Raw genomic sequence first — 12857 nt, forward strand, 5'->3', positions numbered from 1 at the left:
GCAGCTCATGAAGCCAGCTGAGTACCAATAAAAATAAGAAATGGCCCTATCCACCTTTGAAGAAACATACATTTAGGTGCTCTCCGAAACCTACCTCTTGGAGAGTCTCTACCATTGATTCCAGATTCATTCGCTTTGCCAGTTCCTCCTCCCATCTGAAAAAAGAAGAGTTGTGAATTAGAGATAAGAGAGAAGTATGTGACAATGGCACTCTAAAAAAGCACAGCCCAAGTTGGAGAGAGCCTTACGAGCTCTGAACCCAATTTCAAATTGAAAGATCTGACAAGCAGTTGTCCTGGCCTTGGATAGTCCTGTATGGGGTCCAGTTTTCCTTGCTGGTCACAGATTGTTACATACTGTCTAAAGCCAGCCTTCTCCAACTTGAGGTCCTTTAGATGTTTTGGTCCACAACTTCCATAAACCCTTCCATAAGCCCTAGTCAGCATGGGCGTAAGATGCTGGGACTGATGGGAGTTGTGATCCAAACATCTGGAGGGCACAAAGTTGGAGAAGGCTGGCCTAGGTTAGGGCGAATGCATGCCCTACCCCAGAATTTAAATACAGTACTGAATCTCACTTACTGGAAAAACTTGCCAGGAATACTTTGGTTCAGTAAAAACATGTTAACCTCCAAATGATCATATCTCATAATAAAGGACACTCTTTTAACAACTACAACTTCATAGGTGAAGCCAAAGCCTGCCTCCTCCTACAAGCACAGTGGCAGCCCAAGGCACTAGGAGCTACTGCTGACTCCATCAGATAAAACATTCTGCAGAAAGCTTCCCTTAAGTAAGCCTCAGGAATGCATCAGGTCACGTTTGCAGAGACCTTTCGCTCCACAAATCCCTCAGCAGAAGTGCTGGAGAACTTGAAAGCTTGGTTACGAAACTATGATTGACGACTGCCATTAGATGTCTGGAAAAAAGCATCAACGCAAGGATGATTAAAATACTCCCAACAGTCTAATTAAAAGCACGGTATGAAATTACACTTGTTTACTTATCCAATTGGCTAACATTAACAAGGTTACATTGGTGGAAGAACAGAAAACACAAGATCTACCCACAACACTTCATCAAAACTACAAAAGTTTGAGAACTGTTCCTGTGTCGTTTGCTGACAGATTCATACAATGATTTGCCAACATTCCCATTTCCAAAACAATCTGGTGATGTTTGTGTTTACTTACCATTTCAACCACATCCCACTGAACTCTTTCCAAAAGCAGCTTCTGTGCAGAACCAACATTTTACAAGTCGTAACACACACACCCTTAAGGGCTGCATTTAGAACACAGCCACATGCCAAGGGGATCATTTCAAAAGGGGACAACAAAGGCAGCTGTTAGGCTGTCATTTTCCACCCTAATCCTTGACAAACTGCACCTGAATGTGTCGTTTTCCTGAAGCGGGAGGAGAAACTCTTGTGAACCACAAGCATTATGTGCAACCCACAATGGCCATCTTTACTTTTGTGTCTGCAGGGCAGATCTACTGGCATGAGGTGAAGTCTCCCTAATAAGCAACTGCACACTTGAGCAGAAAGATATTTCTAACCTTGCTTTTCAACACCAGCCGTTTAAAATATTGGTGCTGGGGTTTGTTTTTAACACATGTGTTTTTAGACTTCAACTCTAGTGACCCTGCTTGCACACAAGTTACTGGTTACCAGGGTATTTATACACAAGCAGTGATGCTTTTCCAAATCTGCATCTATCTTCTGACCTGCAGGAAATATACTTGGAGGCAAAAAAAAAAAAAGTTGCCATTCTAGACAACAGATTTAGAGATAAATAGTTGAGTTATTTTTCCAAATCATTTACACAAGGAATATTGATGAGATCATTACAATTTTACGTGCCAGGTAGGATGTTGTACCTCCAGTACTTAAACTGATAGTATCAGTTGCTGCTTATCTTCCTTGGTTTCAACTTCTTGAACTACAAGGAAGAGCAAGAGACAGACAAACTGGTATTTTTAAAAAAAATAAAAAGCAAAAGCAAAATGTTAGGTGGGTCCTTCCCCAGTACATGAGTCATTCTAAACAAGTGTCATAAAGTTATGACAAATCACTGTCCTCTCGTAGTCTGCAGGGTGTTTGCTAACCACAATCACACAAGTGGAGCTGTGAAAAGTTTCATTATCTTTGTTTAAACCTAGTTAATTTGCTTCATGCGGTGGAAGGACCCAATCCCAGTTTAACTGATTTAACAACATGCTTTCCTGGTGACACAGAGGAACCTCAGGCCCAGAGGCTGGATGCAACCCTCCAGGCCTCTGTCTGGTCCCAAGGCCCCACACCCTCCCAAGCTGCACCCATTGCCAGACTGTCCTTGTACCCTCCTTGAATGTTTTTGCCTGGCTGGAGTATGTCCTTAAACTCTGATGCTGCCTCTGGCTTGCTTGAATGGAGGATAGAGAGGGAAATGTAAGGGTGAAGAAATACATTGCCCTTGCCAACCCTTCTCATGTGGCCCCTAAAAAGGTTTTCCAGGAGAGAATGGGCTGAAAAAGGTTCTGCGCCCCTGGCATACAGTGATGGAGTCATATGCATGCTATGTGAATGTACACATGTAAAGAACAATCCAACCCCACCCCACCCCCTGCTTTCAGTTGCAAGGCTAGCTGAGCCAGATAGGCAATTTTTATCTGCCAATGACTCTCTCTGAAGAAGAGCCAGCCGCTACATTTCACTAATGGCACGTAAGGTTTCCCCAATGGAAGTCATAACCAAAATCCCTTTTTGTTCTTGGCTTTGACTGTTTCTCCCATGACACTGATTAATTTCATACTAGCCCTGTGTGAACACATTTAAAAACCAAAGTGTCTCGTCTCCCTGGTGTAAACCAACTCCTGCAGTCTTGCGTCTGACACAAGAACAGAAATTAAAGCAACCCACCAGCCTTGCTCCATTCAGATTAATATGTTAAAATAGGCAAGGCTAGAGTCATGACATACAGATCCTATTTACAAACAAATATTGTTAAAAAGGATTCTGAAACAATCCACCACTGTTGCTGTTAGAAGCATCACAAGCAATATAGAGGTAGTGATGGAGGAAATGCTTGCAGCTGACTGCTATGCTCTTTAGCCATTCCTATAAGGCCTCATTCATTGCCAAGAGAGCTTTAAGATGCTGGTGCAGCATGTTTCAGCTGTCCTTAAGATATGCTCAAGCTCTGAAGCAACCTGAGAGGCCAGCATATAAGTGGGGCTGCTGTGAAGTAGCCTAAGGAGATGCTGAGGCAGCCATTCTTGATCACACACGTCACCTTCCCCCTTCCAACAAAGCAGAGGAAAATGCCTGACTACTTCATTAGCATCCCTCTGGCAGTAAGAACATAGGAGCCTGTCCTTCTATTGGTAGGCCCACTTCCAGCCGGTGAGACTGCAAGGTGTCTGGGAAGGCAGCCCAAAGGACAGCAGTTCTCACACTTATGCTGCAGACAGCTGCTCTTCCTAGGTTCAAAATTTTCTTGGCTCAGACCTCAGTTCCCACAATGTCCAGCTGCAATCAAGGCAGGACATTCAGCGCTGGAGCAAATTTTGCCAGCCAGAATTTACAGACTGCAAAAATGCCATTAGCAGCCACGTCACAGGCTACTGGGATTATTTTTAAATAAGGTATCAATTCCAAAACATGTAAACGCCGAGCATGATCTAAGCTCCCCTCTCTCTCTAAGGGCAGCTGTGTGTTTTGACTACTCTCAACATTCACATGGCTCATTGTTATAGTTACTGGGAAATGATGGACCAGTCAAGCTGAAGCTAGGAATCCAGCCCTCTGTTTCCATAGGCAATAGGGCATTCCTCACTTATTCCATCACTGCAGCCCCAGACCTCAAACTACCTCCAATGTCATATGCTTCTTTGACAGGCTGGGAGGAGGGAAATACTTTCTAGAGGTAGCATAAAAACAGTTACAGTATTACACAGCAAGGCAACAAGGCAAACCACACCGAACTGATGAAAGCAGTGTTGGCTATAGAGAAGAGTCAAGAGTTTAACTACGTACTTCAGCCTTAGAAATAATATTCATGAATTGAACTGACTTCTAAAGAAATATGAACAGTGACAGAAGGAATTTTAAAAGGTGGTCATTATGTAAATGTTTATCTTGATCGGGAGTTTCCATAAATACTCACTTCCTTTTGCATTAGTTTGAACCATTTGGTTTAACACTTGCATTACAGTGGGGGATACCAATGCCTACAATGATTCTGGGTCCACACCTTCCTTTCCTGTTGGGCCCCAGGAAATTTCAATTGCCCTCTACCCTCTGAAAAAAGGCACCCCTCCCTCCTCCTCTTGCCCCCATCCAGGAGAGGTGTTGAGGTCTGCTGGGATATCTGCTCCCTCCCTGTCTGATGGAGGATTTGAAAAACAAGCTTTGATATTTTGGGAGTAGCTCTGACAGAGCAGCTGCTTTGCATTCAGAAGGCACAAAGTTCAGTCCAGGTGGGAATACTGGAGAGCTCTGTAGTCAAACCTCATGTCCCAATGAGGAACATCCTTGCCCCCATCAGAAGAAACCACATCATTGCTGAACTGCCACAGTGCTTCACCAAAGGGGCTGACCTCCTTCCACTCCAAAGTGGTTGGGATGTGCTAGGCCCAGTGGACAGGGACCGTGGGGTTTAGTTTCCAAGATCATTGTGGTTGGCGACCTCTGTGGGGAAGAACCGCTTGATCAATCAGTCTGCAGAGACACTATTGACAATAACTACAAAATCACCTTTGGGGTGGACTTAGAGATGGAGCATTTTGAGGTGCCTGCAGCTGTGGGACACAGCTGGCCAGGAGTGCTTCAAATGCATCGCCTCCACCTACTATCACGGGGCTCAACCTATAATCATCATCTTCAACCTGAATGACATGGCCTCCCTGGGCCATACCAGGCAGTCAATGGTTGATGCCCTGAAGGAGAAAAACCCTTCCAACGTCATTCTCAGGAAGGATCTTAGCTCTCCAGTGAAGTACAGCTTCATCAAGAGGGATACCCTCAAGGTGACAAAAGAAATGGAGGTTGAATACTGGACTGTCTCCTCACTCACAGATGAGAACGTGTGGCGAGTTCTTTTTCCTGGTGGCAGAACTGACCTTCAAGGGCAGTGTGGTGGCAGAGCTGGAGAGGAGCAACACACTCAGGATTGGTGATGCCAAGTGGATCCACAGTGACGAGTGAGACCTGTACCTGACTGATAAGTGGTGGAGAGTCAAATGCTGCTAGTGATGCAAACTGTACAGACGGGGAAGAAGTTGCATTGGCCTGAACATTTGCACTGAACTTATTTCTATACTAAAGGAAAGTGTTGTTTTTTAGTGTGTGTGTGTTTTTTTAAAGAACAGAACAAATAACTCCAGGTTGTCTCGTATAGGACCATCACAAGCTGCTTTGTACCAAGTCAAACCATTGGTCCATCTAGTCCAGTACTGTCTACACTGACTGGCAGCAGAGGCTGCCCAGGATTTCAGGTAGAGGATCTTCCCAGCCCCAGTTGGACATGCTGCTAGGGACTGAGCTTGAGATCTTCTTCACGCAAAGAGCAGGTGAGCAATGTGCGATTCCTGCATCGCAGGGGGCTAGACTGGAAGACCCATGACCTTCCCAGAGAGTGATCCCATTTTGCTGCCAAACCAAACAGACACCAAACCAACAAGCTTGATAGGATGAGGATTATGTCACAGTCACAGACTGAAAATCACCCCTCCCAGGGAGACAAACCATTAAACAATTATTGGGTATAATTTTAAAATGCCTCTTAACTGCACATGGAGAGCTAAAGAACATTGTGAAGAAAGGAGGGCAGGCCATGTTTGCTCCTAATATGAACCAATAGAGAGGTTGGTTCTCAAGCTTCCATGGAAATAATTGTGATTATCAGGTGCATGCTTTAATCAACATACTAGTGGCAGAATTCCACAGTTCCAATGTGAAGTGATAATTTCAAGGGATGATCGAACATACATGCACACCTAGGTGTTGAAAGGAATTCTTCATTTGGTGAGAGCCAAGGATGAGAGAGTGTAATAATAGATGTCAGCTTTTCATCTGGGCATGAGGGTTACACCTAGTTTGCTCATCTCTTCGATGAGAAGCATCTAAGGTATTCTGTCATGAGCCCCGCCAGCATTAGACAAAAGGATGAAGAACAAAGAACAGCGAGTGCCAGGCCCAGGTAATTGCACCCTGGGTGGTACCCCCTTGCCCCACAGTCACGGGCTGGAGACACGTTTTTCCACTTGCTGCCCCATGGCAACGCTGCTTGTCTTAAATCGCTTCAGATCTCTTGATGGCCATGTTTTCCCAAGGTGCACCTGACTGGCAGGGTGTGCCGTACTGTTTGCTAATGCTGGCAAGAGATTTTATGTTCCTCATGCTCAAACACAACCAGTTTACTTTGAAATTACTCATGTGTGGGTCTGTAGCAACATGCATGCTAATCTCTTTCTCCCTATATCCATCTAAAGAGTCATTTCCCAATCACCAGGGCTGGCATTAATGGTTTTTAGTTGCTGGTTACATCACTGTGGCAACTGCCAAGGACGTCCGATTGGAAATCGTCATTTGAGGGAAACTACATCTCTCATCCACGTCAATGCCATTAAAAAAAATGTCAAAAGGCAACATTTGATGTACTAGTTCCACGAATTAATACGATGCAAAAATGACGCTTATAACTAAGATAAAACAGAATTGTGGAAAATTAGTACCCTCCATCTAGGTAATTTTTGATGTTTATACCAGCTTGCCTTGGTGCAGAATTCAATTAATAAAGATGCAGTGTTTTGAGTTAGCTTCTCTAAATACACTGTATGCCATTAGGTGCTCCTTTAAACCATTAACAGCAGAGACAAGTATACCACAGACAAGAGCTTTTCAAATCATTGATAATAGTCAGCACTTGGTAGGCAATGCTGAGGAGGGAGCAAGAAGATGACAAATAGACAAGTAACCAGAATAACTGCATGCATTTTAGCAATTCTGTGTTTATATTTCTAGTAAGATGCTTACTGAAACACAAAATTGAATGGATACTGAACAGCTCTGTGAAGAATGTTTTAATTTAATGGAAATATCCAATTCCATTAAAAGCTGGCTAAAGCTGCTCAGGGGTTGCAACTTAGAGCATTATTTCCTCAAACGATGGATGAAGTTCAGTATACTAATTTTAACAAAAACAACATTCTATACTGTCAACACTGGCAGGCAGCTGCTCTCCAGGGTTCCCTGTCCTTCCCAGCTCTACCTGGAGAATGATGCTGCCAGTGACAGACCCTCAAACTTTCTGCACAGAATGAACTAATCTACCTGTGAACTACACTGTCTCTTCTCTTAGTTTTTGATATGATGCTACCAAGTACCAAGTTTCTATATGCAGGAGACTTGAGCAAACAGTCCCATCAAGTTGGCTTCTGTACCTGTTCTCATTAATTATGCCCCAAAATGGAAATACTCCTGATGGTGGAAAATGTTAGCAAGAGATTTCATAGATCTGGTATGCACATGTCAGAACAATGATAATGCCTGGTGAGCTAGTACCTTGTAAGCACTGAACAATTATGCATGGTGATTAAATTCACCTGAAGGGGGGGAAGCAACAACTTGTTGTTGGAGCCACAATAAACACTCTGCACTGTAACAAAGAGCAAAGTTGTATTTGTTCCAAGCTTTGTAATAGCAAAACTCCTCCATGCTTAAGTTTACAAAGAGCTGAGAGGAATGTGTTGGGTTGTGGTTTTGACCGCATTCTTCAAAGTTCTGTCGTTAATTTCAGCAGGGCAACACCTCCTCAAGCAGCTCTTGTGCAGAACTTGCAAATAAATACATTTCAATCTATTGTGGTAAGATCTGTATGCATGCTATGCTCCAGCTACCATTGCAAAGATTTTCTTTGCTTAAAGCAAAGGAACTTCACTGAAATAAGAGCTGGGATATCTCTGTCCTAGCCTGCTCCACGTGCTCAACAGCTCAGAGTCCTTCTAACCAAGCAGCCTGATCACATGCTATTCGCAACACACATTGTAAACTGCAGAATTTAAAATTAGTATTCTGAACATTAATCAATGCCACAATTTTTCAGCCTTACCTGAATAGAAGGGATTGAGAACTAGTGACACGCTAAATATTTTTGGACCACAGCTCCCATAATCACTGAACACTGACTATGTTGGCTGGGGTTGATGGGAGTCCACTGTCATCAAGAGAACCACAGGGTCCTCATCCCTGCCATACAACTCTGATGGTATGGCATCCATATAATTTAGGTCAGGGGTCAGCAAACTTTTTCAGCAGGGGGCTGGTCCACTGTCCCTCAGACTTTGTTGGGGGCCGGACTATTTTTTTTTGGGGGGGGGGGGAATAACCCAGAGATGCATTTTAAATAATAGCACACATTCTAAGAACACCAGGCAGGCCCCACAAATAACCCAGAAATGCATTTTAAATAAATGGCCACATTCTACTCATGTAAAAACACGCTGATTCCTGGACTGTCCGCGGGCCGGATTTAGAAGGCAATTGGGCCGGATCCGGCCCCCAGGCCTTAGTTTGCCCATGATTTAGGTGATATATGGAGATTCCCATAACAATTTAGTCAACTGTCAGGGATGATGGGAGCTGTGGTTTAGCAACATCTGGGGAGCCAAGGTTGCAGAACATTTCTCTAAGCATCATGAACTATTTATAGCACTCTCCAGACATAAAACTATACTAAAGAGAACCACCTCAAAGGCTGGATCAGAAACAACCTTATTTTTAAGGCCATCCTAAAAAATAGGGGAATCCTTCAAAAGAGCTACTCCTTAAAATTACACTGAAACATGCCTTGGTAAATAGGACACATGTTTTGTAGGCTTAGATGAAGCAACAGGAAAGTTAGTAGCTTGAAAAAGGAAAAGTGAATGTAGCAAGTTTTCTACAATACGTTTTCTTCCAAGTTGCCAAGACTGAACAAATGCTTCTGAATCACCTTCCTGACGTTTTCTGAAGGGCAGACTGTAGCAGTTTATAACTGGGACGAAAGCCACAAAGGCCTTTGTATTACTGATCTCCAGATTCAGCAGAAAGGAACCAATTCAGAGAGGAAAATAAAAGACAACAGGGAAACCAGCTCCACAGCAGCTTGGGGAATTATTCAAAACCACATCCTGCAGTACATAGCAGCTATTCCTAGTCAGTAAAAATCTGAGGGGTTTACCTAGAATCATTATATGGAATAATAGTAAAAAGCCATAAACTGCTCTGCTCACATTTAAGAAGAAATTCATATCACACAGATTTCAACTAGAGATACAGATACATTGTATTTCTTATTTCATTCTTGTTTGTTTTAACTATCATACACTGAAACGTCTTATTGTATATTAAGAGTTCCTCAGTGTCAGGCAATAATGTCTATCTGCTTAAGACACCAGTCACAAGAATGATTCACTTACAACTCAAATATGCTTACAGGGGAGTAAACAAGTTTCTAGAGAAGACTATTCTTGTGCATATATCACATTCCTCCCCACTGAACAGTGTGATGCCCATGTCAGCCAGTGTGCCAGCTCTTCTGCAAGAGCCTCCTTCTACAGAGTCAGTCTACCCTACATGGATACGTCGAAAGGAATGCCATTCTCTATCTGACCAAAACTAGTTCAAAAGTTGCAGTAAGCTCTCCTTTCTGCAGACTAATTTATGTGGTAAATTTTTATTCCAAAAATATCCCTTAGCAAACTGAATGTTAACTGCTTTCATATGATCTAAGTCCTACTGGAAAAACAATTAGCAGCAAGGCTTATGAAACATCTGTGGTAAAAAAAAGAGAGAAAGTCATTCTTTGCTTTTTGTAGTAACTGCAGTTATTATAACTGGAGGTAAAAACAGAATTCTTTTGGCTCACTTTTGAAAGAGGTAATTATTTTGGCAATCTGAAGAGCAGAGGATTAGCTTGCTGAAAAGAGCTCCAGGGTGCAAGATAATTAAATACAGAACTCATGTTTTGGAGAGCATTTTCTTGCCTAAGCAATATCTATATCGCCACATTGTAAACTACCTGTCAGACTAGCTGCATTACATTAATACTCAAATGTCTACTGAATTTTAAGCAACATTTTACTATGGTGAAAGAAATATGATGAAATTTTTACACACACACACACACGATGATAATGAAGGCTAAGAAACAACGTAGGTGTATGCATGGTGAAGGCACATTAAAAAACTTTTTGATCAACTCACCAAATGCAACTTGGATATTTGTTTGAACAAAAAGCAACGTATACTGCATTACTCTTGTAAACATTACAGGATTTTTTTTAAAAAAAAAGATTACAGGATATCTTTGCATTAAAACTGCTAATTTTCAGTTTAGAAAAAAAATGTCTACTTCCTTTCAATAAAAGTGGCTAGCAACACAAAGAGCTTACAAGCACCTAAACATTAATGATGGTGCATTTTGGTTTTTGAACAGCCACAAGCAGAATACTACCCATTTGAGAGACGAATATTGTACATTTTAAGAACTTCAGATTTAGGCCTTTATACTTGGCGGTGTTTTAGAAGATCCAGTGAGAGTGAAGCTGCACAACTATTACTGGTGTTTCTTTCATCTTCATTCTAGCTACCAAACTGATACTGATATACACTGCAATAAGATAACCGTACGGCTGTTGTATTTCAAGTAAACGTATTGTTACTCTCCACCACAGAATTTTGCAAGCAAAATTTCAGATAAGAATCAGGACTAGAGTATCACTCTAATTGACACAGCCATGTTTAATGAAATATAGTTTCCTCAAAGAAGAATTTCAGGTGTATCACAATTTGATCAGAAGCTTTACAAACAGCAATGACATGCTTGCTTTTGAAAACTGAACGAATTTATTTTGGTACATCACAGAAGTGCCAGGGTACCAATGCCATAAGCTTTTGTGGGAGAAGATGGTTGCAATCTGGTTTCCAGGATGCTGGGAGTTCACCTCCCTAAGTGGCACAGGCTCAAAAACCTTTATCTACTCAAATAAACTTTCCTACACTGGATTTCCCTCCAAGCAGGATGACTGGATGTGCATGGTCTTGAGCACTCTCTTCAAGTTATTATTGATAGAATTGTCCTAACTTAGATCTCCAGGGCAGTGTATTCTCTTGAAGTAATAGCTGTATAATAAGAAAGCAGTTCTTTCATATTCCTGCCCCAATATATTGGACAAGGGTTAGAAGGATTTGAACAGATGAACCACCAATGGGGAGGCAGTTGAAATGGGACCCCACTAATGCTAAGACTCCTCCTCTCCCATACATATAGCAGAATCCTATATATGTTTGTTCAGCGGAGCTAACTCTCAGGTAAGTAGGTGCAGTATTACAGCCTTATTCTCTGTACCAGTTCCACTGTTGGTGGCTTTATGTCAGCCAGTGCAGTAGCTATTTAGTAATCTCTGCAAGTGCATGGAGTTGCAAGAGTTATAGCATTGGAAGTATTACAGCCCCAACAATGTTCACTTTAATAAAAAGAACTGGTTGCATGGAACACACTGGTAGATGCTATAACTTCATCATTCACTCCTCAATAGAGCAATGCGCAATTACTACAGTGCTAGACTGGGTCATGCGTTTGCATCCTCTTTAAATCACATGCAAGGCAAAGTCAACAGGAAGTAAAGCAATCAAGGGAAGTTATAAATCTATCCAGCCTCCTAAAGCATCTATGCAATACAAAGTTGAGAGCAGATGGAAAGCACACTGGAAATAAAGCCAGTTGATACACCTGAAACCAGCAATGTGCGTGAGAAAACTGCAGTAGCAAATGGCAATTCAGATTTTCAAACAGCCAATTCCACAAATTTATTTCTACACTCATAAAGGTTTTTATTTTCATTTTTTAAGAAAAAGTATAACCAGCCCCACATGCTGCAGGTAAACAAAAACCCTTCACAAAATATTATAAAAAGAGCATTTGTAGTGCACAACAGTTATTCCAGCCTATCATTTGCAGCATCTATATAACAATATACCCACTCCAATGTCTCCCTCTAAGCCTACATCTAAATTCATCTAAGTGTGCAGTTCCTAGTAGCTACTAATTTTTTTGCCCCTCATGACAATTATTGAACACATAGAAATTATCATTTCGTTCACACAGTGTTAGACATTAAACAAACTTACAGCACAGCCCCATACATCGATGTTCATTTCCAACGAACCATAGACTTCCAATATGGAGGCAAGAGGAATATCAACATTATATCTCTGTGCAATATGGAGGAAGATATCAACATTATATCTCTGTGCTTTGCTCCTGAACTGTGGTAGCTGATTCTGAGCGACTTTTCAAAGGAAAAAATACTAAGAAACATTCAAGATAAGATTACATTTCTATCACTAGTGTGGGTTAATATTGTATTCCAAGTAATTATGGCTGGATAAAGCAGACTATGTGAATCCTGGCAGGATTACAGCAGCCAGTGAATGAATATTTGCCACATGAGTGCAGATTACCCTTTGCCAGACATGCCCATACTTAAAATGCACCATCTATGATTCAGTTTCACACAATAAGGCAACCAGAGTGCAGATCTGTGTTATTAACAAGCAAAGCACATCATTAATGGAGACAGAATACCATTCTCTCTGCTGCTCTAACGTTCTTGTTTGCAAAGGAGATTTAGGGACGGGACTGATGTAATAGGCTGTAGATGAAACAACTCTACATCCATGGCATAGAATTATTCTTCTCCTCTGAGATTAAAATGGAAGTCTTCTCACATACTTTAAAATGAAGAAAAACAGTCAAGTGAGGGACTATGGAGGATAAAGCTTGCCAGTTACTGGATTTTGCTGAGCATTTTGTGGTCAGGATCCAAAGAAAT

The 12857-nt window shown here is 41.8% G+C and overlaps 1 protein-coding gene and 1 pseudogene across 3 annotated transcripts in view; one reads left to right on the forward strand and one right to left on the reverse strand.

Moving 5' to 3' along the window:
- IFFO2 (intermediate filament family orphan 2) overlaps nucleotides 1-12857 on the reverse strand; it is a gene marked incomplete at its 5' end in the record, with an annotated part of 45096 nt that overhangs the window by 20632 nt on the left and 11607 nt on the right. For both annotated transcript variants that reach the window (XM_083454043.1, XM_083454042.1), the window contains one exon: nucleotides 95-155. In XM_083454043.1, the coding sequence (XP_083310169.1) occupies nucleotides 95-155 (61 nt within the window). The remainder of the gene's footprint in view (nucleotides 1-94; nucleotides 156-12857) is intronic.
- On the forward strand, nucleotides 183-5598 carry LOC310683884 (ras-related protein Rab-34-like; annotated as a pseudogene). Its single transcript has one exon. The product of its transcript is annotated as a ras-related protein Rab-34-like (transcript).

Source organism: Podarcis tiliguerta (assembly GCF_965153285.1).
Source record: "Podarcis tiliguerta genome assembly, chromosome: 8".
NCBI lineage: Eukaryota > Metazoa > Chordata > Lepidosauria > Squamata > Lacertidae > Podarcis > Podarcis tiliguerta.